The sequence below is a fragment of the Haliotis rubra genome, unplaced genomic scaffold, assembly GCF_003918875.1.
Source record: "Haliotis rubra isolate DU_JTF1 unplaced genomic scaffold, ASM391887v1 Scf771, whole genome shotgun sequence".
Lineage (NCBI taxonomy): Eukaryota > Metazoa > Mollusca > Gastropoda > Lepetellida > Haliotidae > Haliotis > Haliotis rubra.
This window is the reverse complement of record NW_025767492.1, coordinates 416738-443780: the sequence shown is the minus strand read 5'-3', so window position 1 is coordinate 443780 and position 27043 is coordinate 416738. Positions and strand designations below refer to the sequence as shown.

At 41.0% G+C, this 27043-nt stretch overlaps 1 protein-coding gene across 3 annotated transcripts; it reads left to right on the top strand.

Annotated features, from left to right (window-relative positions):
• Nucleotides 1–14236: 14236 nt before the first annotated feature.
• On the top strand, nt 14237–26870 carry LOC124260717. Of its 3 annotated transcripts, none has more exons than XM_046695004.1 (2): nt 14237–14278; nt 25619–26870. In XM_046695004.1, the coding sequence occupies exons 1-2, from the start codon at nt 14252–14254 to the stop codon at nt 26492–26494; spliced, it is 903 nt and encodes a 300-aa protein (XP_046550960.1). In that variant the 5' UTR covers nt 14237–14251; the 3' UTR covers nt 26495–26870. The 3 variants fall into 3 exon arrangements, with proteins under 3 accessions (XP_046550960.1, XP_046550961.1, XP_046550962.1); XM_046695005.1 differs by lacking the exon at nt 14237–14278 and adding an exon at nt 14285–14531; XM_046695006.1 differs by lacking the exon at nt 14237–14278 and adding an exon at nt 22877–23023.
• The last annotated feature ends 173 nt before the right edge of the window (nt 26871–27043 follow it).

Genomic DNA, 27043 nt, shown 5'->3' with positions numbered 1-27043 from the left:
CTTTCAGTAAACAGTTCTTGCAGCTCGATAACTTGGAGAATCAATTGATTTCGTCGTTGGTGAACAAATATGGGACCTCCTCAACTGACAACTGCTCAAACTCTTGCAATGGCCTTCAGTGACTAGTCAGCATTCCGCATGCCAATAACCCGGCTCTGGCAGACATTATATTAATCAACCCGACTAACATGGATTCACTCACATACTGATCTTATTTCATTTCGTTAGTGAAAACATTTTACATTTTGTAGAAAACCCGTGTCTTAATCACTTTATACAACAACACCGTTGTCACAACATCAAAGGATTTTTACCTTGACCCAAAGGTCTAACGTACGGGACCCCGTATATTTGTTATCATCCGTCGACTATCAGCCGATTGGCCAGAAAACGGCATTACCATAATCGTTCCACTAGGGATGATACATACTTCCTCAGAATCAGAAGACTTAATCCGCTCACGTCAAGTGACGGGTTAATAACAGAAGTGCTTCCACGTCGTCGTTTGGCAAACGGAACCGTCCGAAATCGCCTTAAACAGGCTGTTTAGAGAGACAGACGACTCTAGCAGACGTCCGTTGTTATCCCCAGAGCACAAGGCAGCACGACACGCTTCTTGTAACTGGAATGTGACGTCATGGGGAAGGATCCACTGGTTGGACGAACGTCGATTTCTTTTGAATACATGACACGTTTTTATTATTCTCCGCCGCGCGTTAATGTAAGCGCGAAGCGGGGAACATAGTATCAGGCTCCGCCCGTTCGTCTGTCCGTACGAATTGGAACATCTTGACTAGATTCTTTTCATATTTGGTACCTAGGTTCATCACAGTATGAGAAAGGTCCCAGTCAGGTTTGGTGACCTTGATCTTCATTTCAAGGTCACAAGGGGACTTTAACGTCAAGAACCCTTCACTGGATTTTCTTCATATCTGACGCCAAGCCTCATCTAGGGAAGGCGCGGGGCCCAGACGATTGATTTTGGTGACCATCACGTAATTTTCAAGGTCACGGCGACTCTCTGAAGATTTCAGCATGTTAACCTGCATGTTAAGATTGCCAGCAAGATTAAAGCGGTTAAAGCGTCCGCTTGTCACGCCGATGACCCGGGTTCGATTCCCCACATGGGTACAATGTGTGAAGCCCATTTCTGGTGTCCCCCGCCGTGATATTGCTGGAATATTGCTAAAAGCGGCGTAAAACCATACTCACTCACTCACTCACTGCAGTTCGATGACCGTCCTCAGCATATAGGCCAGTCTTCAATGGGCCAGTGCCAATGCTAGGTCACATCGCGCTCGTGCCGTTGGTGATTTCTGACGTCAACAGACGGTTGCAAGTCGACCATGGCCCGTCCATGTTGCATCTTAATCCATGTTGCATCGCAGAAGTATATGGGTCGCAGATACGCAAGAGAGATCCTCCCGTACACAATCTTGATGTGAGGTGAGGTAAGGTGAAATTGGGTTTAACGTCGTGCTCGAGAATATTTCGCTCATATGACGACGTGAATGCGTGTGTATTTGTATGTGCGACTGCTTGTACTAGCCCAGACTGTAGCTGTTTTTTTCAGTGCTACCTCACTGAGATACCATGCCGCAGTGAAGCACGAATACCCCACTCAGACACATTATACTGACTCCGAGCCGACCAGTCCTTGTACCCATTAATGCCGAGCGCCAGGGACCAACAAGTACCATATTTTAACGTCTTTTGGTATGATGCGATCGGGGATCGAACCCGCGACCTTCCGCTCTCCGGGCGGACGCTCTAACCACTACACCACGGAGGCGGTCACAATCTTGATGTATTGGAACAAATCCTCCATCAAGAATCGAACGCATTCGTCTCATACAGTCAATATGGAGACGCGTCAGGGATGATATAGCATTTGGCGGAGGTTGCAATGGAGATATTGGTTATAGATACTTATGTAATTTCTAGAGGAATTTATGCCAGAATCTTGAACATGACTGCACTTGTTAACATCATACGGCCATAGTTATTAGCATTACAAAATGAGTAGATTTTATAGCCATGTTTGTTTCCTTGAATACTATACAGGTTTTCGTTCTTTTTGCGTTTATATGAAAAAAATTATTATCCCCTGAGGGTCAGTTTATCCAGATAGTAAGTTAAATTGAGGTTTGGATAAGTTCCCTTGGCATGATCAATGATTCTATGAAAAATAAGTGGTGTTGCGATACTTTTGTGCATGAGTATAAATAACTGCCAGGATCGACTGCACATTTTCTGTTATCACTAAACAAACAGCGACGACACGAGAAAAATGTCAAGGTCACCTCGCCCCACTGGTGTGTCACGAAGCAAACACATTTAAAGGCAAACCTTCCCCCGCCGCGGCCCCGACCAAACAACCCCCGGGAAAGAGCCACTCGGAATCCTAAGTGATGGTAGTTAATTATAAATAAATAAAATAAATAATTTTACCCAAACCAAAAATTGAGGTGATGTGATCCGAACAAGTTGAGGAGTAAACCGTAATTATTCGTCACGCTGAAGACCCAGGATCGATTCCCCACATGGGTACAATGTGTGAAGCCCTTTTCTGGTGTCCCCCGCCGTAATATTGCTGGGATATTGCTACAAACGGCGTAAAACTAAACTCACTCACTATTTATATGTGATCCATTCGTGATAAAACGGGCAAACCTATACTCTTGATATACATGTAGCTCTTTTTTTAATTCTGAAGGGGCGGTGGGGTAGCCTAGTGGTTAAAGCGTCCGCTTGTCACGACGAAGACCCGGGTTCGATTCCCCACATGGGTACAATGTGTGAAGCCCATTCCTGGTGTCACCCGCCGTGATGTTGCTGGAATAGTGCTAAAATTCACTCACACGATTTGAGGATTTGATCACTTCTAAATCCTGCTAATTACCACAAACTATTAGCAGAGTTAACAATGATGAACCATCCCATATGTTCCATGATATTTGATAGCTAAGTACCCCTAGGGCATCACAAGAGTAATCAGCTATTAGCTCGTCACTCGTGTTTCATGTCAGGTTTAAAGATCACATAAACCCTAGGGGGTACAAATACATAAATCACTAACTGGCATCGTTATAAATGAAACCCCGTCATTAAAACTACTCATTTCGACCTTTAATTGACTTAAATCGACCTTTTTGACAACAGTGCACAATTCTCACCCGCGAACGAAATTTCAACCAATCAGAGCGGCGCGTCTCTGTGACGTCATATGAGGAATAGCTTTGAGGGCCGATGCAGAATTCATCTACATTTTAGGGGGTAAATTATCTTGTTTACAGGCTTGTATAAACCTGAAATCGTGACAATTGATGTGGAAAATGAAAGCTATATGTTCTCACAATCTACTGTCATTTAATTTTGTCTCCTGCTTTGCCTATTTTCCGAGTTAAAACTTGTTTTCATAGACGATTCTGTCAAAATCGATTGAAGTCGTTAGGCCCTATTTGTATAATGACTGATCCAAATTGATCCCATTTCTGTGTTTTTTTACCTCGATATTTAATCATGTCATGTAAAAATCTGTTTGTATTCTCAAAACAGTGTCGGCCCATAAGTTCTCACATGCAATACAGCAATTAATACTCCCTTGTTGTAACCCGTGTTAGGTGGTGTAAACCTACACATGTTATTTGTCATCATTCACTTGATGGTCAGTTAATGAATTTATAACAGGTATAATTAGTGGTAACACACTTAGATTACCCGACAAAGGTTCCCATTTGGCATTTCTTGTGTCTGGAGTAAATATTCAACATTATAAAGATCGATCAAAGGATTAACCGATAAAACGCTGATTGATTAATTACTTTTATCTTACACAGCGGAATTGTCAAAAGGTAGTGTTTATGTATGTAGATTTACTAATCTATACTGAATACACTCTGTCGTGTCGGTGTCTGCGTAAAAACAACGTCCTTCTTTCAAAGGATTAACCGGCAATACATTGATTGATTGCCCATTATTGGCTAACTAAATTACTGTTTTTAAAGAAAGGCGGACATTATGCAATTAGTTGCCAGGTGTGCTATCTTGGGTGACCAATGAGACTATACACCAATACCTGAAAAGATTTATCACTTTTTCGTATATTAAACTGTTAAAAGACGCATCATTTGGAACAGTTTTGTGGATATTAATGGATACTTTCCTCGAACAAGGTAATGGTCTGATATTGTTCCTATAACTTTAATCTGTTTTAATTTAAATATTTGCATTTTGTTTTTATTCATTTGTCGTAACATTCAACAGAATCATTGTTTTCGCCGTGAAGTGTAATGAGACAGACAACACTAGGGTGTGTGTGCGAATTATGATTCACATTGGCAAACTATAAAATGTCTAGATATTACAGTTCTGTTATATATTCACTATAAGTATCACTAGATCGTCTGCTTTTTATTTAGTTTCAAAATGCATACAAGTATGATAATAAACTAATTAGGATTATAAGACCAAATATAAAGACGCACATTGACTAGTATCTACATACTGGTGAGTGGACATTAACCATGTGAATGTAGCAAGAAATTTATCGCGCAGTATTGTGACTTCGACCCCCACCTCGCTTCCGTGGAAGAAATCGTTATGTTATAAGTTGTGTCATGCAAAATCCGTTTGGTTATGATTTCAATACATATTTAACTACGAGTAGAAAGTAGTTTTGATTTTCTAACTTGATGAAAACAAACTATAATCTCATTAATTCTAACAGACTTTACGATTTTCAAAAATGGGGGCGCCCTGTCGGGAACATCCGCCAGTCTGAGGATAAATGCTATTTAGGTTTGTTTTCACCGAGTTACAAAATCACAACTACTTTCTACTGGTAGTAAAATATGTATTTTATTGATGGCCAATGGGATTTTGCATGACATAGCGTATAACATAACAATTTCTCTCGTGGAAGCGAGGTGGATGTCAATATAATACTACTTACAATATTATTGTTACTTCGACCACAACCTCACTTCCGAGGAAGAAATCGTTATGTTACAAGTTGTGTCATGGAAAATCTTTATGGTCATCAATCATATGCATATTTTACTACAACTAGTAAGTAGTTTTGATTCTGTAACTTCCGTGAAGCGATCTGAACACAAGTAAGATATCATTTCAGGCTTCCACAACGCTCGCTTCGCACTCACAAACATAACCCATTTAGCACGAACTGCGGGGTCCTGTGGAAATCTGTGCATGGTGACACCATCGCCCGACCCCTAGGAGCAATTGACGACAAAGCAACGATTCGGCATGTCGTCGTTGATGTCAAGAAATCATCAAAATGATGAGCGTGCTACACACTTTCTATACAACTAACTGAAAATCGTTCCTCATATGACGTCACGGCAGTGCTCTGGCGACAAAGTTACGTAACCTGTCTGTGGTTTCGTTGACGGGCGAGAGGGAAGCAGGCGACTTTGGGGCCACTTTTAATCGCTCGGTATTAATTAACCACAAGTTTTTAAAGAATAAATTTGGTGTTCCGCATGAGACTAACTACAAATCTTTCATATGTAATGGTTAAAAGAGTAACAAAAAACTAAGTTTAGTGGTTCTTTAAGCACTATCATTAATACTTGCCCGATATATTCCGACATGGAACTCCAGATTCATGTAGCACAACAATAGAAACATTCTAGGTTCAGCAAAGTTTTATTGATTACCTTTCTACGCTCCTACTTACAGTGTTTGGGGGCGGTGGGGTATCCCAGCGGTTAAAGCGTTCGCTCGTCACGCCGAAGACCAGGGTTCGATTCACCACAAGGGTACAATGTGTGAAGCCCATTTCGGGTGTCCCCGCCGTGATGTTGCTGGAATATTGCTAAAGGCGGCGTAAAACTCACTCACTCACACTATAACAGTGTTTAACGGTGTGGCCAGGAATGGGTGTGGTTGACTAACGCTTAGTCTCTGAATGTATAATTTTGGCTGTAAGAAGTAAACCCATTTAAATTGAAAAGGAGCCCCAGGGAGACCAGAGATTCAGAACCTGGGGAAATCTAGACTTGCTTCATTTAGGGCTTTAGCATTGCAGGGAGGGCTAAGCTGTAGGGAAAATAATGTAGTTAGACTGTGAGACAGACTATGAGAAAGGCTACGGAATGCCTTGGGTGTTGGCCTAGACTAACTTCCTCTGAATATATATAATTTTGATGTAAAGAAATAATTCCATTTTCATTGAAAAGGAGCCCCAGTGAGATAGGAGATTCAGAACTGAACCTGGAGGAATCTAGACTTGCTCCATCTGGAGCTTTAGCATTGCAGAAAGGGCTGGGCGGAAGGGAAAATAATGTGGCTCAGGGACTGAGACAGACTACACTCATTGAATACCTCCTCGAGATCTGTCATCATGATAGGCTTAAGTAACAGTAATAGCGCACACATATCGTCACAATATTAATAGTCATCAGGAGTGCCAGTCATTTAGACAAACACATAGTCTTGGAATATATATATAATTTTAGTAGAAAGAAACAATTCCTTTTAAACTGAAAAGGAGCCCCAGTGAGAAGGGAGATCCTGAACCTGGGGAAATCTAGACTTGTTTTATTTACAGCTTTAGCATTGCAGACAGGGTTGGACAGAAGGGAAAATAATGCGGTTCAGGGACTGTGAGACAGACTAGAGTTGACATGGTTGGACCGGAGATCTTTATTAATGAAGATACATGGTCAGTTTGATCAACATGCATGTCCTGTTGGTAACGAAAGGACTGGTCAGTTTGATCACCACGCATGTCTTGTTGGTAACGAAAGGACTGGTCAGTTTGATCACCATGCATGTCTTGTTGGTAAGGAAAGGACTGGTCAGTTTGATCACCATGCATGTCTTGTTGGTAACGAAAGGACTGGTCAGTGACATTCGGCACATAACAATCACTTTAATGAAGATACATGGTCAGTTTGATCAACATACATGTCTTGTTGGTAACTAAAGGACTGGTCAGTTACATTCGGCACATAACAATCACTTTAATGAAGATACATGGTCAGTTTGATCAACATACATGTCTTGTTGGTAACTAAAGGACTGGTCAGTTACATTCAGCACATCACAATCACTTTAATGAAGATACATGGTCAGTTTGATCACCATACATGTCTTGTTGGTAACTAAAGGACTGGTCAGTTACATTCAGCACATCAAAATCACTTTAATGAAGATACATGGTCAGTTTGATCACCATACATGTCTTGTTGGTAACTAAATGACTGGTCAGTTACATTCAGCACATCACAATCACTTTATTAATGACGATACATGGTCAGATTGATCACCATATATGTCTTGTTGGTAACTAAAGGACTGGTCAGTTACATTCAGCACATCACAATCACTTTATTAATGACGATACATGGTCAGTTTGATCACCATACATGTCCTGTTGGTAACTAAAGGACTGGTCAGTTACATTCAGCACATCGCAATCACTTTAATGAAGATACATGGTCAGTTTGATCACCATACATGTCTTGTTGGTAACTAAAGGACTGGTCAGTTACATTCAGCACATCGCAATCACTTTATTAATGACGATACATGGTCAGTTTGATCACCATACATGTCTTGTTGGTAACTAAAGGACTGGTCAGTTACATTCAGCACATCGCAATCACTTTATTAATGAAGATACATGGTCAGTTTGATCACCATACATGTCTTGTTGGTAACTAAAGGACTGGTCAGTTACATTCAGCACATCACAATCACTTTATTAAGGACGATACATGGTCAGTTTGATCACCATACATGTCTTGTTGGTAACTAAAGGACTGGTCAGTTACATTCAGCACATCGCAATCACTTTAATGAAGATACATGGTCAGTTTGATCACCATACATGTCTTGTTGGTAACTAAAGGACTGGTCAGTTACATTCAGCACATCGCAATTACTTTATTAATGAAGATACATGGTCAGTTTGATCACCATACATGTCTTGTTGGTAACTAAAGGACTGGTCAGTTACATTCAGCACATTGCAATCACTTTATTAATGAAGATACATGGTCAGTTTGATCACCATACATGTCTTGTTGGTACCTAAAGGACTGGTCAGTTACATTCAGCACATCACAATCACTTTATTAATGACGATACATGGTCAGTTTGATCACCATACATGTCTTGTTGGTAACTAAAGGACTGGTCAGTTACATTCAGCACATCGCAATCACTTTAATGAAGATACATGGTCAGTTTGATCACCATACATGTCTTGTTGGTAACTAAAGGACTGGTCAGTTACATTCAGCACATCGCAATCACTTTATTAATGACGATACATGGTCAGTTTGATCACCATACATGAACTGTTGGTAACTAAAGGACTGGTCAGTTTTCTCAGTTGAGACAAGTGAAGCGGTCGTCTGCCACTTAGACTAACGCTTAGTCTCTGATGATATGTAATGTTGACAGTAACACATCAACCCATTTAAATTGAAAAGGAGCCCCACTGAGAAGGGAGTTCCTGAACCTGGGAAAATCGAGACTTGCTTCATTTACAGCTTTAGCATTGCAGACAGGGTTGGACAGAAGGGAAAATAATGCTGTTCAGGGACTGTGAGACAGACTAGAGTTGACATGGTTGGACCGGAGATCTTTATTAATGAAGATACATGGTCAGTTTGATCACCATACATGTCTTGTTGGTAACTAAAGGACTGGTCAGTTACATTCAGCACATCGCAATCACTTTAATGAAGATACATGGTCAGTTTGATCACCATACATGTCTTGTTGGTAACTAAAGGACTCGTCAATTACATTCAGCACATCGCAATCACTTTAATGGAGATACATGATCAGTTTGATCACCATACATGTCTTGTTGGTAACTAAAGGACTGGTCAGTTACATTCAGCACATCGCAATCACTTTATTAATGAAGATACATGGTCAGTTTGATCACCATACATGTCTTGTTGGTAACTAAAGGACTGGTCAGTTACATTCAGCACATCACAATCACTTTATTAATGACGATACATGGTCAGTTTGATCACCATACATGTCCTGTTGGTAACTAAAGGACTGGTCAGTTTTCTCAGTTGAGACAAGTGAAGCAGATCTCCGTCTGCCACTTAGTCTCTGATGATATGTAATGTTGACAGTAACACATCAACCCATTTAAATTGAAAAGGAGCCCCACTGAGAAGGGAGTTCCTGAACCTGGGAAAATCGAGACTTGCTTCATTTACAGCTTTAGCATTGCAGACAGGGTTGGACAGAAGGGAAAATAATGCTGTTCATGGACTGTGAGACAGACTAGAATTGACATGGTTGGACCGGAGATCTTTATTAATGAAGATACATGGTCAGTTTGATCAACATGCATGTCCTGTTGGTCACTAAAGGGCTGGTCAGTTACATTCAGCACATAACAATCACTTTAGTGATGAAGATACATGGTCAGTTTGATCACCATACATGAACTGTTGGTAGCTAAAGGACTGGTCAGTTACATTCAGCACATAACAATCACTTTAGTGATGAAGATACATGATCAGTTTGATCACCATACATGAACTGTTGGTAGCTAAAGGACTGGTCAGTTTTCTCAGTTGAGACAAGTGAAGCAGATCTGCGTCAGCCACTTAGACTAACGCTTAGTCTCTGATTATATGTAATGTTGACAGTAACACATCAACCCATTTAAATTGAAAAGGAGCCCCACGGAGACCAGACATTCAGAACCGGAGGAAATCTACATTTGACTAGACTACACTAGCGTGGGATATGTAGTAGACTAAAGCTTAGTCCCTATATATGTATAATTTTGAAAGTAACAAATAAACCCATTTTAATTGAAAAGGAGCCCTACTCAGATGGGAAATTCAGAACCGGAGGGAATCTATCAGAAGCTGAGGGAAGCTAGACTTGCTTCATATAGGGCTTTAGCACTGCAGTGAGGGCTAGACGGTAGAGAAATAATGTGGTTCAGGGACTGTGAGACGGACTAAGAAGTAGTCTTTCCCGAGTTAAGCTGTCTGTGTGGTCGTCACTATAGGTTTCTTCAGACTGCTCTTCTGGAACTGCTCGGCTGGTATTGTCCTGGGCTTAGATTTTCGAAGCTCTCTTAGCGCTAAGATAGTCGTAAGTTAATGTATGGCACTTACGACTATCTTAGCGCTAAGAGAGCTTCGAAAATCTAAGCCCTGGTCAGTGTTCAGTGACCTCCTGTGCCTCTCTGCTGACTTTGATGATGATGATGATGATTTGGAGATTTAACGGGCGCTTTCTGACTTAATGCTCATCACGCACGCGGCCTCCAGGCTATCTCGTGTTTGATTGACAGAGGAGTGATTTGACCGAAAGATATGGCAACCTGCCAGGAGCGTTAGGGTTGTGTCATAGCGACTTATACAGGACAGTCATCGTCCAAATATTTCTAAAGACTAAAAACTATGTAGCCAAGTCATGCAAGACTTAATTGTAATTATTTATATGACGCTAATCTGCATTCTTAATCCTTATCACTACCGCAGTGTACATTGTCTTGTCAGCCACCCTGTACCACTCTGTACGATCTGGAAGGTCAGTTTTGATAAGTATGTTTGGCACTTTTAGAAGACATTTTGTCGCTATGGAAATCAAGGGCAGATCATTCAACTCTGGATGACCCAATATATTGCAGAATCTGAACCATATCGCGAGACACTTTCCCGGTATACACCGGTTTACCGGTAATATTGCATAACTCTAGTTGGGGCGTTTCTGTTTCAATGCAGTGTGTGCATTTGTCTGTTTGGTGTTTTTAATTTATTTTATGTAGATGGGGATTTAATTTTGTGTCATCTGTTTTTAATTTGGTTATATCCCAGTCAACGCGTTTGGATATATGGTATTTTAAAAACAGTTTTTGAGTGGTTTTGGAGTAGATATGTTAGTTTAGAATTTGAATTTAGGTATATACTTTGCCACTTTAGGTGGATATTTTGTTTTGATGGGTTTTGGATTTCTTTTTTAGATAATAGTATGTCTGACCTCATTAACGGCGATTTCTTGACTAATTGTGGCAGTTGGGTAGTCTAATGGTAAAAGTTTCGCTCGTCACGCCGAAGACCCGGGTTCGATTCCCCGCATGGGTACAATGTGTGAAGCCCATTTCTGGTGTCCAACGCTGTGATATTGCTGGAATATTGCAAAAGGCGGCGTAAAACCATACTCATTCTCTCACTAGCCTTGCATACAGATCCACGCGAGTCTAGAATATGTGGCGCGTCTACATTACCAGAGTTTCAGGAATGAAGAAAGCCTCAGGGTCCCCTTTCACTTTATATTATGATTATAATTTAGGAACCGTTTTTCTCGGGAAAAATATGTTCACTTCAGAGACTAAATGGTAGGGGGTCTACAAGCCCGTTTGTCAAAAAAGACCACTGAATGCATTCGTGACCAACTCGTGTTATTCCGGGACAAGACGAATACGTCCGGGACAAGCCGAATACCGAGATTACGGAAAGGGGGCGAGTGGTGCCGAATGCACTGAATGGTTCATTCGTCACCACTCGCCTCTTTCCGTAACCTCGCTATTCGGCTTGTCCCGGAATAACACGAGATGGTCACGAATGTGAATGGTTGGTACAGGACCGTTCACAATGACATTTTCTCTGCCGTTTGGAATATGTATAATAAATCCTGATATTCGGATCAATTTGAAACCCGAAATGTTCAATCTCCATTTATGATCACACCTTCAAAACTTATGGTTCATGAAGCCACAGCTGTATGTGCCAATATCATCTTCCATACAAAGCCTAATTGGTACCACCTTTGAAGCATAAAATATTTTTTCATCGAACTATTTTTCTCGTTGCTTTCAACTATTTTTTCGTTGCTTCGAGTATTTTCTCGTTGCTTTGAGTTTCTATAAAACCAACCCTTGAAATGTAGAGCATTTACTCGTTGCTTCAAGTTTTGGTCAACAATTTAATATGAAGGAACGAGAAAATAATTAAAGCAACGAGAATATAGGCTACTCGAAATTAACGAGAACATACCCAAGCAACGAGAAAGTAATGGAAGTAACGAGAAAATATTTGAAATATTGAGAGAATACCCCCAAAGCACCAAAAACCAAAAACCGAAGCTACGAGAATTGTCGCTGAAAAAATATTTTTTGCTACGAAAGTGGTAGCATTAGGCTCTTGTACCTTTAGGCATAGAATCCAACAATTCCAAACACGAGGAAAGGAAACAAAAATGCCTTCTTTTAATGCAGTGGTAAGTAAAGTCAGTGATTGACAGCGTAACGGAAACTGTAAATAATCGGTCCCATGCCAAAGACGTACCCAGATTGGAATGTACATGTATTTCTTCACGTGACCGATACAATTATGAGTGAGTGAGTGAGTATGGTTTTACGCCGCTTTTAGGAATATTCCAGCAATATCACAGCGGGGGATACCAGAAATAGGCTTCACACATGGAACCTATGTGAGGAATCGAACCCGGGTCTTCGGCGTGACGAGCAAACGCTTTAACCACTGTGCTACCCCACTGCCCCGACACGAATTAAGGCTGTTCTCGGACCACGTGGTGAAGTCCCCAACATAGTGCTGTCAAACCTACAAAAATGATCTATTGATTGATTGTTGTTTAACGCCGCACTCAGCAACATTCCAGATAATCCAATGATCAACAGCCTGAGCATCGATCTACGCAACTTGGACACGATGACATGTGTCAGCCAAGCCTGGCCATCCGATCCCGTTAGTCGCCTCTTACGACAAGCATGAGTTTACTGGAGACCAATTCTAACCTGGATCTTCACGAGAGGGAGACAAGCCAGTGATCAACAGCATGAACATCTATCTACGCAACTGGGACACGATGACATGTGTCAACCTAGTCAGCGAGCCTGATCACACGATCCCGTTAGTCACCTCTTACGACAAGCATGGGATGCTGCAGATCAATTCTAACCCGGATCTTCACGGGTACCAAAATGAACGGGGTGAACCGGCATTCGACCCCACAATGATTTCTAGCGTACCAAAGGCACGCACAATTGCGCCTGTTTAAAAACTAAATGAAAATTAAAGTTAAATATCGAATTAATATTAGAATGTGTGGGAGTAATATAAATGCAGTTTACCTCGAAAGGAGGACGTAAGACAGATACCGGGAAGCAGGACAAAGTTACAGATTTATTATGGTGAGAAGGCCCACCTATCTCTCATATCATGTCACGTTGACATTGCAATCATATGCATCTAATCTGGACTTATATAAAGACGGGAACATATACTCATGCCAATAATGGTTGTCAACCCCCTCCCCACCCCCTCTCCAATTAAAAACATTGAAGGGGTGACAACCATTATTGGCATGAGTATATATGGACGTCAACTTCTGTGCTATACGGAGTCTCAACGTTTCAGGGTTAAGTGAGGTAGCCTAGTGGTTAAAGCGTCGCTCGTCACGCCGAAGACCCGGGTTCGATTCTCCACATGGGTACAATGTATGAAGCCTATTTCTGGTGTCCCCGACGTGATATTGTTGGAATTGTGTTATAAGCGTCGTAAAACTAAACTCACTCACTGACTGGCACTGTGTAATCATCACTGACTGACGTTTCGGAGTATATTCTTTATGCAAGAGGCAGTACATAAACTGGCTCCTTTGTCCGCCTGACCATCCCTGAACCACATTATTTTTTCCCTTCTGCCCATGATGATGATTTAGGGTTTTACGTCGGCTTTTGGCTGTAGCCTAGACTAACAACTAGTCTCTGAAATGAACATATTTTACTAAAAAAAGTTCATAGTAAAAAAAAAATATAATGAAAAGGAGCCCTGAGACTTTCTTCATTTTCAGAAGCTGAGGAAATCTAAAAGCTGAGGAAATCTAGACTTGCCACATTTTCTAGACTTGTGTGGGCTTTCTTGGATATATTTTCAGGGTTCAGGGTCTGTACTAGAGACTAGCTGTAGCCCTTCTGCCCTGTTAATAAAGCAGGTCGAGATTTACTCAGGTTCTGAGTCTCCCATCTCTCGATTTCTGAGTCTTCTGTCCAATTTTAATGGACGTATTTGTTTCTGTCAAAATTAATTAGAGACTACGTGTTAATCTAATTGTTTTTTGCAAGTGCGTATTCCGGGAAGAACCAGGTGACACTTCCGTGACACTTCCGTGTCACTACGATTTACGATCTCAGCAGGGAGACCACATGTGTGACTCCTAACGTGGAAATGATGTAATGTCTTTCAGTCACAATGTACTCTGATGAATGCACAGATCTCGATGGCGGTTTAATGTAAGTGTTTCGCTAGGGCTGAGCTGGATTCGTTTACGTCGTCCGGTTGCCCCATCTATCTCGGTGCCTCGCGCTTAGCTTTGCAAACACTGCCAGCCAGTGTGCAGCGTGACCGAGTCGGCGCACAGTGCCCAAATTGGAATAGAATTCAAAATGGCGACGGGGAGCAGACGATAGGAAAAGGAGTACCAGACATTGGTAGTTAGGACTTGTTTCAACTGCAGCTTCGTGGGAATTTCCCCATTCTGGAAAGGTTAGCCCGAATTCTATTACGTTCTGTTACATATGTTACTCATAAAGTGGCCCATGCTATGTTTTTATGCCCGTCAAAACAAGTGTGTACGCTTTCCTGTTTGGAAGCGAGATCGCTGGTGAGAAAGGAGCTCCAACGTGGGGTGATGCTGATGAGGGAAAGTCATCCGATCGAATAGTACACATCACTCCCAGTGGTATAGCTGTTGCTGTCTTTAAAACTCTAATATCCCCGTTGAATGCTATGCCAACAACTGTATTATTTCCAGCGATTACACTTAAATCACGCATAATATTCATAGATATCGTTTTTAACGTTAATTGTCAAATATGTTTAGATACCATACTAGGCACGTCTTTGAATACATTGTACCAGATGTGGGTCTAATATAAATATTATTTTCATCGCCATTACACAATGCATGTCCGTCCGTAACACACTCTGCGTTACAATTGGACAGTATCTTGGCGAATAGTTTATCACACTTCCTCATATACACTCCCTTCCGCTCAGCCCTTTAACAGTGCGTAATCTGTATGAACATAATGTTCCTCAGACACAGGGTGTGTTATCATCAGAACATTCCAGCCTCTTTTTAGGTACCTTTCTTAAAGCTTAAATGAAGTTATTATGTTCAATCGGTGTTATGTTTTCAGAGACTAAGCGTTCGTCTCCCGATCCATGTCAGGCGCCTGCCTCTGCGCTTTTGTTTCACTATAACGCGCCCTTATTAGCCAGCCGTTCAGGTTTGGCAGCATCCTCCCTTCTCGCCGTTCATTTCCCCGAACGCGTTCTTGAATCAATAATGACAGACAGAAATCATCTCTCCTCTCACTTCAACCTTTTCCCCCTCCGAATGCGGAGTCCGGTGCGTTATTAAATGACAGAAATTTGTTTTGCAGGTTTTAAAAACCCACTCCATTAAAATCAACTTGGTGTTGTTTTTCCAATCAGTTAAGCTTATTTTGTCACCCCGCCATTAACGACCCTCGGATCATTAGATAGTCAAAACATGTACCTAGCTTAATCATTAAAACAAAAGGGGTGACGGGGAAGCCTAGTGGTTAAAGCGTCCGCTCGTCACGCCAAAGACCCGGGTTCGATTCCTCACATGGGTACAATCTGTGAAGGCCATTTCTGGTGTCCCCTGCCGTGATATTGCTGGAATATTGCTAACAGCGGCGTAAAACCACACTCACTCCTTAAAACAAAAACTGATATTGCTGTCATATTGCTAAAAGTGGTGTAGAATCAGGGTTATTCCCGCTCACCCAGCCCTAGGTATGTTAATTAATGGATTAGGATAAGCACAATCATCAACCAGATGAGAGCGAGATCTCTGCATGTCCGGTCTTGTCTCTAGTTCGGTTTTGTCCCGATTTTGACAGTCCAATTCTGACAGCGAAATTTCACACCTCTGTAATTGATGTAGCCAGTTTTCCCATTAAAGGTGTGTGCTATAAAATGTTTAAAGAAAATATAAGTTTTGAAAAATACCTTTATCTACCAAAAAACGTCTATTATCCAATCTTGAAATTTAGAACAACAAATCACAACTTACTAGTTGAAACCGGACGCTGGTCTGATACCCCAAGAGTGGAACGTTTGTGCCATCTATGCAATTCCCCGGCGGTTGGTGATGAGTTCCACTACCTGTTCAGGTGTGAAGCCCTTCTCCAGCCGCGGTCTATACACATACGTAAAGATCTCTACGAATGGCCTAATATGTTCAAGCTAAAAAAATGTTTATCTAGCACCAGAGTAAAAATGTGAAAGACCTGTCTAAATTCATTAACATCATCTTCAGACTAGTTGCAGCTGCATGAGAATATTGCTAACTTACTTTGTCATATTTCATTGAAAATTTCACTATATATATATGTATTTACCTTATATTGCTGTCATCTTGATTGATTATATTATCATATGCGAATTTTGTATTGTACTTTTCTCATGTACCACCGTTGGTGGTTTCTCTTGAGAATAAACTGTCTGCCTGTCTGTCTGACAGTGAGCTTACCGGTCGTGCCAATTTTGACAGTCCTCGGCTCACACATGTTAATCAATCCCTGATTAGCCAGTGATTGTGGCACCTACTGTAGGAGAAGGTTCGGATACGACTAAAAACTAAGACTAAAACAATACAGACGGCCGCCATATAGCTGGAATATTGATGAGTGCGGTGTAAAACTAAACTCACTCACTCACTCACCCCTAGTTGCGACCCTGTCGCTGTCTGCCACAGGGCCCGGCGACAGTTGCCAATCAGCAATTGTCCGAATTGTGAACCTGACGTTATTTGGGGGTCAAATCAAACAGTCGGCTTACTAAACCGACGGCACTGCCAATATAACTGTGGCATTAGAGACCCTCAGATAATTAGATGGTCAAAACATGTGCCCAGCTGAATGTCATGCAGTTACATAATATATGATCTAGTCTGTCTCACGGTCGACATGCCTCAACAGCAGTATCACCCTTCTGCCTAGCCCTTTCTGCACCCCTAAAGCCATAAATGAAGCAAATTTCGATTTCTCCTGAATCTCTTATCTGACAGGGGCTCCTTATCATTTTAAAAGAATTGTTTGTTTCTGTCAAAATTATGTATATGGTCCTGCACGCAGTTATCCCTTCAAAGGTAAAGCAGTTTAGCTGGTCGAACCACCACTACGCTGAAAAACATCACCACAGTAGACAAATTCACTGTATATCTTATAGGGATATATTTCGGAATATTCAGCCTGCATCTTTACATGTAACATATTGCAGGATTGGATAACTGTCAGGTTGGAAATGAGAACTGTTATTGTCTGGTAGACTAAGGCTTAGTCTCTGAATATATATAATTTTGATAGTAACAAACAAGCCCATTTATATTGAAAAGGAGCCCTAGGGGGACCAGAGCTTGAACCTGAGGAAATCTAGACTTGCTTTATTTAGGGCTTTAGCACTGCAGAGAGCACTTGGCAGTAGGGAAATTAATGTGGTTCAGGGACTGTGAGACAGACTAATTGTCTGGTTGCACCTACTGCGATACAACGGGATGGTGGTTAAAGCGTTAGCTCGTCACGTCCAAGACCCGGGTTTGATTCCCCACATGGGGACAATGTGTGAAGCCCATTTCTGGTGTTCCCCGCTGTGATATTGCTGGAATATTTTTAAAAGTGGCGTAAAACCATACTCACTCACTGCAACACAATGAAAAAGAAAAATGAAAGTTATAAACGTTTTCCATCCTATTTACTTGTTTATGATGTTGGTTATGTTGAAAAAAATAAGCGTTAGAATTCGATAACATTGGTTCGAATCACTGTTTGGACAATAATATAAAAAACAAAAATCCATTGTTTTTGCGACCGTATATTGTTTTTATATGTTACGGGTAACTTATATTTCAAATTTGAACGAAATTGGTGAAGAAATGGATTTTTTTAGAAAATTCTGCCGCTACACTCATTACATAAATGTTGGAAGTTAAGTGTCCAGTGTTCAATAATCTTTTGTCCAGTGTTAGAGGTTACATATTGGAAGTTACGTTGAATGTTAAGTGTCGGCTGTTGGAAATTACATTGAATGTTACGTGTCGGATGTTGAAAGTTACGTTGAATGTTACGTGTCGGATGTTGAATATTACGTGTCGGATGTTGAAAGTTACGTTGAATGTTACGTGTCGGATGTTGAATATTACGTGTCGGATGTTGAAAGTTACGTTGAATGTTACGTGTCGGATGTTGAAAATGACGTTGAATGTTACTTGTCAGATGTTGAATGTTACGTATGGGATGTTGAAAGTTACGTGGAATGTTACGTGTCGGATGTTGAAAGTTACGTTGAATGTTACGTGTCGGATGTTGAATGTTACGTGTCGGATGTTGAAAGTGACGTTGAATGTTTCTTGTCAGATGTTGATTGTTACGTATGGGATGTTGAAAGTTACGTTGAATGTTACGTGGCGGATGTTGACTGTTACGTGTCGGATGTTGAAAGTTACATGTCGGATGTTGAATGTTATATGTAGGATGTTGGAAATTACGTTGAATGATACGTGTCGGATGTTAAAAGTTACGCTGAATGTCACTTTTCGGATGTTGGAAGGTAATTGCCAGTGTTTAATAATCTTTTGCCAGTGTTAGAGGTTAAATAATTAAGTGTTGAAGGTCTCAAGTCCATTTTGGATAGTCACAAGTCTGGTAAAGACGTCATTCACATTCTTTCCGCCGTTTTTTTACTTGTAAGGCCCGATGAAATCCGCTATGGCTTTTCCGTGGTTTATTGATTTTTGTACTGATTTTTTTCGCCTCCATTTACAAGATAAGGAATAAATACAATCCTACGTTTGCTTTTCAACTGACAAATTCAAGAAGCTAACCCTTTGTGTCACTGATAAGACTAATCTCACTTGATGAAAGCTGTTTTCCGTTAACCTCCTCTTTTTCAATCCAAGTTAACAATGAGGCATGGGAGTGCTGTGCGACAGTCTTGACACTACTGTGCTGATAAAGCTCTCGTTACGTTGTCACCGCGCATTCATTTCCTCACAGTGTGTTCTGAGGCTCAATGTGACTAAGGAGACGGCTGTGCGTGGCCAGTGATGAACAGCATGAACATCGATGTAGTAAGTCAAGCAAGTCAGCCAGCCTGACCACCCCACCCCGTTAGTCGCATTTTATGACAAACATGGGTTGCTGAAGACCAATTCTAATTATCCCGGATCTTCACGGGTCGGTCTCAGGTATGAATACAGGGGTAGTTCGCTACTGTTTTCCTGCTTTGCCTGACATTATTATGCTGATTTAAGAAAAAAATATATCCCAATAATTACTTAAAATGTAATACGTAATCTTGCGCTTTATGTAAAACATGCTGTTATCCTTAGAAGCAATATCTTATCTGAACTGTAATTTCTTTTGTGAAATGTCTGTAACATGTGCTGTATATATAGACGGGCAAGATTTCTGACAGACGGTCTAAATTTACAGCTTGCCAGTCCGACGGGCGGGTAAAAATTGCAGACAACATGTTCCTAGTCTGTCGTACAGACCCAGTCTAAGTAAACTTAGGCTCGGTATTCTTCGTTACACTGTTATACTGAGTCTAACAAAACCTTGTGGAAGGTCGCGTCAGGTAACCTTTCCAATTGACCAATCAGAAAACACAGCTTACCAAATCGCGAAAGTGGACATTCGCACATACCTTTTGAACTTTTACCTCGAAAAAGTTTGTACCCGAACGATTCCGAATGCTATTTTCCGTACGATCGGTTCCTAGTAATGCACACCACAGCAGTGAGTAAACATTCGCTGAAAATAGCGTTTTGTCAGTATTCAAGCATGTCAACTTGCGGAAATATTAGCTAATTATAACCATGTCAACAGAAACCCCAAGTAATCTTTTTGACTATCTGCTTTGGGATTTAATGTAGCTGATTTTTTGTGTGTATATTCACTAAAACAATTCCCATTTGTGATAATTAAACCCTATTAAGAAAATTAACATAGTTGGAAATATAAGGTGAACTGCTGGTAATAAATTTACATTAGAATATGTGTAACAAATATGTTTTTCTCCTTCTTTTAGTTGTATCAAAGAGGTTTAATTATTCAAAATAAATAAGTAAAAAAACCCATCAAAACCAACAACCTAGCAATACAATGTACATGTGCTTCGGTGATATTAAGAAACTTTGGAATCAAACAGGGATAGAGTTATCATTCTTTTTAAAGTAGTTCTGATGTTCATGCGCCAATATGAAATCCTTCCAGAGGGGCACGAGTCGCTATTCGGCTTGTCCCGGAATAACACGAGTTGGTCACGAATGACACTTTGTAAGTCCTTCAGTAAAGGGAATCGTGGATACTTGCAATCTCTCCAAATGGGTATATGGTTTACATTCTGAATTCAACACGTTTAGGTAATCTGTATCAATATCTCGGTCTTGTCATTTGTCATATCGTTTTGTATATAAATTGGAGTATTTTCGGCACCAATATTATCATATACTAGTATATTTGTCTTGACAATGAATTATGAATCTGAATGCTGAAACGATTTAATGAATAATAATGAAATAATGGCCATTTATAAAGCACCTGTTTCCACACACTTGTGCATGCTCAAAACGCTAACACATTATTACCCCTGCTAACCCAAGCAGCCAGTGAGGCGCTAGAAGGTTACAGTCACATGATTTATCCCACCGGGTACCCATTTTCTGCTGGGTTAACAGAGGCAATTTAGAACAAACTCCGTTGCCTAAGGTGAGACCACATGTGTCACATGTGCTTTGTTGTAGGGCCCGAAGTCCTAGAAACACTCAGGATTCAAGCTGCCGAGCATGGTCACCCATCCAAACCAAGACATGAGTCCCATAAACCAATTCAGACAATGACCTACTTTTCAGCCGATCTGAATTTTTCTCGTGTGAAAGTGAAAAGAGACACTACAAACAACTTTGGCTACACGAAATTCCAATTCTTTTTTTTCCGTCTTCTTCTTGTTTTCTTTAAAGAAGGAAAAAAAGAAAGAGGATGGTGAGGGAAAGTGAGAGGTAAGGGTACAGAAGAGAGAAACTTACTATGTTAATCTGAAATTTAGTCGTCTTGAAAGAGACATAACCATATTGTTTTAAAGTCAGAGTGGGGTTCCCCGAAAATATATTTTTCCAAATGGTAGTGGTTTTTTTATTAGGTAGAAGAGTTGTTCAAAATTTAAATCTGCGGAGGAAATTCCAATTCCTTGTTTCATAAGAAAATGGTATTAACAAATGAATTTTAATTTCAAACTTTAAAAAAATCGTATTTCTATATTTTATGACGAGGTTTAGGCAGCGGGACCTTAACAAAGACGTCACAGACTGCCCGTTTGATAAGGTCGTAGAATGATTCACAATTCATCTGGCTGACTGGTTACACCTGTTATGTGTTATTTGCGCTTATCAAGTGTATTTGTAACCAGCCATTGGCATTAATCCGATCTTTTTCTTGTTGAGTCAAAACATAGTATCACAATTAATGGCGTGCACCAATTCTGTGATTCCCAACAGGTGTTCAGATAATACAATTCTACAAGTAATGTATCAATTTAACTACTTTGTATCTGTTATTCATGGACCCAAATGTGAGCCGATTTTACCATATTAAATCTGTTAAATGAACTTAAAGTACATGTATGTTGAATTATGTCATGACACTTGCATGTATCTCCAAATACCGAAAATCTAGATTTGCAAAAGAAAATAATTTCTTCCATTTTGTTTTCGCACAAGTATCAAACTGTCTGGAAGGTTTTGATAGATGTATTAATTAGCTGAAGTGAATTGAAATAAGCGTGTTACGACAATTGCCTGAGTTTTGAGCAATTGAAAATGTTCGCGGCAAAAAGCTCCGTTTCAAGAAATGTTGCATGTTGATTTATCACCCTCACCAATGCCCCGTGGCGCTAACCCGTGACAAATGGCTTGTCAAGGACGTACATCCCTGCTCGCAATAAATCATCTCTCAGACAACCTACATGGCTGTGATCACGCAGTCCTGTAACATCAGAACCGGTGCCTGTCCTTAAATGTATGTTGTCAGTATACGTTGCCTGGATTCAGTTATAATCAAGATGTTGTTAAACTGTTTTTCTGTTTAACGCCGCACTCCGCAACATTCCAGCCGTATGACTGCGGTCTGTATATATTCGAGTCTGCAGGGGCGTAGCCACCATTATAAAAAAAAGCCCGGGCTTACACATGATTGTTGCTAAAAAGGTTGTGCAAGCCGTCAATACTGTCTACATGTACATGAGGGGCAGTCGTGTCAGTCTCCAGTCAAACAAACATCCTGTTTACAGCTCGCTGGCGTCAAGCAGTTGACAATACACTGACAACTGGAGGCCAGCCCTGATAAGTTGTTCATTGTTACATATGCATACATATACATGCATATGGTTGTCATTTGCAGGTTTTATAAATTTGGATAAGTAAAATACCTGATAAGTAAACACTTTTTGGCGAGTCCCTTGACATTTTACTTATCAGGTTTCCACTGTATATGTAAAGCTTTGCAACCTATCGGGCTTACACGAAAAAATTTGGCTTGCTACCCGCCTGGTCTGGACCAGACAATCCAGTTATTCACATCATGAGCATCAATCTTCGCAATTGGGATACGATGACATGTGTCAACCTAGTCAGTTAGCCTGACCACCAGATCCCGTTAGTCGCCTGTTACGAATAGCATCGGATACTGAAGACCAATCCTAACCCGGATTTTCACGGGCACTCCCGACCTATGCATACTTCTCTGCCCGCTGGTATTTTGTCCCGTGTTTTTTAGATGAAGTACGGTTGTTGCTCGCGAGGCTCCGTTTGCGAGAGGGTTGACTTGACACGCTCCAGTGTAAGACACGTGACTGTGAATACAGCGATCTTGAACTTCTCGTGAAAAGCATGTGAGGGTCCTTGTCAAGGACTTACCGCCTCTTTCATTCGTCACTGGACCCACAACTAGGTCAGTAAAATCCAACTGTTCCTTTCCAAACCCATGTTTACCCACAGAATTAAATCCAGAGCATAATTCCAAATGATCTAAAGATTAGGCTGTGTTCACTTCCCTTATGACCCGTGAAGATCCGGGTTAGAATTGATCTTCAGTAACCCATGCTTGTCACTCAACATATTTGTGTCTCCGTCCTCCTTCAATCACTCGGAATAGTATTGAATGAGTGAGTTCAGTTTTACGCCGCTTTTACCAACATTCCAGCAATATCACGTCGGGGGACACCAGATATGGGCTTCACACATTGTACCCATGGTGATAAATATCAATGTAACTCGGAATTACCAACCTACCCGGTTTTGGTATACTCGAATGCACATATGTCATAATCTTATAACAAGTGTTTATTTTAATCAATATTTTAGAGGCGGTGGGGAAGCCTAGTGGTTAAAGCGTTCGCTCGTCACACTGACGGACTGAGTTCGATTCCCCAAATGGGTACAATTTGTGAAGCCCATGGGCTGCTGAAGACCAATTCTAACCCGGATCTTCACGGGTTCAGTAGGGGAGGCAATTAAGCAAGTGCATCTGGTCATGTATAAGAAGACGGTATGTTATTTTACCAGGAGTCATGATTATAACAACCGTGAAGGTCCGGGTTTGAATGAACCTTCAGTAACCCATGCTTGTCGTAAGAGGTAACTAACGGGATCGGGTGGTCAGGCTCGTTGGCCTGGTTGACACATGTCATCGGTTCCCAATTGCGTAGATCGATGCTCATGATGTTGATCACTGGATTGTCTGGTCCAGACTATTATTTACAGACCGCCGCCATATAGCTGGAATATTGCTGAGTGCCGCGTGAAACTAATCTCACTCACTCACTCATGATTTTAACAAAGCAAACATAGTATTACGAGAAATTTATGTACATTAGGGCTAGCTATCGATATATACCACAGAGATCGATAATCGTTAACTAAATATCGATCAATCTATATCGATGAATATCGGAAACGTAACTTTGAGCAAAAATGCCAAAAATATATGAAAGAAATGAATATATTTCACATCACTGATAAGTGATGACATATTTTTGCATGGATGCAATACAGCGTCCTGAACATAATTTAGACGCGTCCTTTAACAAGCTGCGGAGACCGCATGGAAACCGCACGATCTCCATACGAGCTCTGTACGATCTCTGTGCCACCACCATGCAGGTTTGCCTCGTCCCGTCCTCAAGGACAATGTGAACACAAACGTTGAAGCCCGCCTATATGAATCGCTCGGTAAATCGTAGACTATCGTACGGCGCCCGTGGCTCGTATCATCCAGGCCCAGGGAAGATAGCAACCTACTTGAACGAGAAACTGACACAATTAACCATCCACGGTGGCCTCTGACACTCTGGCACGTTGTGGAGAGGTCGGTCCGATTCCGCGAAAATCTCAAATTATAGAGTATCGAAACCGCCATAATAGAATTGTATAAATCCGTTAGGTTGGGACTGATCGCGCGAAACTCTATAATCACTGAACTGTAAAGTTATGCTGAGTTAATCCGGACACCAGCTGATACGGACAACTTTCAAGATGAAGCTTAATTAAATAACAATACAGGTTGTGTTTACACTTAACATTTATCATCAAACGTTCAACTGGAGTAGTGAATGATCCAATTGCGTATACGGACTTTGTGTTTTCATTTCAACATTAAATTAAACGTAGAGTTTGTGTTTTCATTTCATCTGGGAGTAGTAGCCGTTTCTCCACATAGTCCAAGGAGATGAAGCAGAAGAACTAATTTTCATCTTCACAACCGACAAGAACCTAGAACTTTTGAGTGAAGCTGGGAAGATAATAGGAAATCAAAACTTTCGGTTATGTAATTCATGAAGACTTGACTTGTATATATACTGAACAACATTAGAAACGCACCACACTAAAATGCACCGACGATGCTCAGATAATATATCATGGGTACATTTCATATTTCGTATTATATGGGTGGTGCGTTTCTAATGTTGGTCAGTATATGTTACAGGGAATGTGTGTAATGGAACACCCTGAAAATCAGTAATTTCATGAAATCCCATGACATTTTAGGGAATACATGAAATCCCTAGGGGTCACAGTGATTTCACGAAATCACTGACTCTTTTAAAGATTACGTGAAATCCCCGGTTTCACACATTCCCTGTAACATATATACGGCTGTCAGGGAAGGCTCCCTCATTCTGCCTCCGCCGAATAAACGCCGACAACTCATCAGCCTTCTCTAGAACTGATCTTCAGCAACCCATGCTTGTCGCAAGAGGCGACTAACGGGATCGGGTGGTCAGGCTGACTTGGTTGACACATGTCATCGGTTCCCACAATCCAGTGATCAACAGCATGAGCATCGATCTGCGCAATTGGGCTACGATGACATGTGTAGACCAAGTCAGCGAGCCTGACCACCCGACCCCGTTAGTCGCCTCTTACGACAAGCATTGGTTGCTGAAGGTCAATTCTAACCCGGATCTTCAGGAAACAGTGACTCGTTTGATACATGTTAACAAAAAGGAAGTGCCCTGTATGTATAACCTTTGTGTTAATGTTTCAGATGGTGTCCCTAGCTGTCTGCAGGAGAATTGGCCTTGTCTTCCTGGGCATAGCTCTTGGTCTGACATTGGCCGTCTGGCGTGGAGTCATAAAACCACCCGCCACTTTAATGTCAGCAGAATGGAGCCCAGGCACTGTCATCCATGGCACCCAAAGAACCTTTCCAGACATAGACAGCCTCAACATATCACAAGCCGAAAAAGAGACAATACGAATTTCAAGCTGCGTGTCTAACTTTGCCAGTTTCAGGGCAGCCTATAACTCCGTAAATCGACCCAAAATGGAGATAGATCGTGTTGAAAGCCATTCCTATCTTACAACTAACAGTCGAGTGTTGGAAGTTGGAGGATACACTGGAGTAGATGCGGACAAACTAATCAAGAGATACAACCCTTATTATCTGGCTCTCGAACCCGTACCCCGCTATTACAAAATCTTGGAAAAACGCTTCAAAGATAATCCCAAATACAAACTTTTTAAATTTGGACTGGGTAGGGAGAACAAAACCCTGTTTCTGAATATAGATTCGGATGCCACGTCACTGTTTCGGGCCAAACAAGCGTCGAGCAAAACCAAGACGGAGGAAGCACATATTCATGAAATCACGGGCTTCTTTAAACATATTGGTATGTCAGCAAACCCCATAGACCTGATCACAATCAACTGTGAGGGGTGTGAATTCGAGCTGCTTGAACTGATAACAGCATCCGAAATAGTAAAGTATTTGAAAAACATCCAGTTTCAGTTTCACCTTGACCTTCCAGGAATAACCAATCAGGAGGCTCGTTACTGCGGGATCATGACATTGTTGTCCAGGACACACAGACCTACTTTTCAGTATTCCTACATATGGCAGAGCTGGAGACTGAAAATTTGATTTCACGGTTTCAGATTATTAATCGATCTTGGGTTTAGTTTCTTGGTACAGATACATAAAAAGGTGGTGAATATTTAATTTATGATTGAAGTGTGTGTCCACGTATTAATACTGAAAAATCCATTCAGTATGCTGCAATACAAACACTGCAAGTCCATGTCAGCCCAATATTTCAGTTTTCAATTTTTGTTGTAGATTTGTCAAAATACCTAATAATTCAATTCATAGCATAATTATTTCTTCGCCGGGGGCATTTATTTTAAATACGCGTGTGTAAGTTCATATGTCTTAATGGGCATGCGATCATGAGGGATCATTGTATGTATGTGAGGTAATCCTTTCTTTCATTTCTAAAAATAAACAGAAATGAACTGAACTGTCTGCATGGGTTAGTGATTTTACTGGTGCTTCATGGTTTCACAGAAGGGTTGGAAAGTCGTGTTGCTGTGGCTGAAATTTACACCCTGTCTATGATTTATTGGGAGAACAAACTTAATTATGTGTGTATGGTTTACATTTTAGCTCTAAATATTTGTGTTTTGTCTGTCG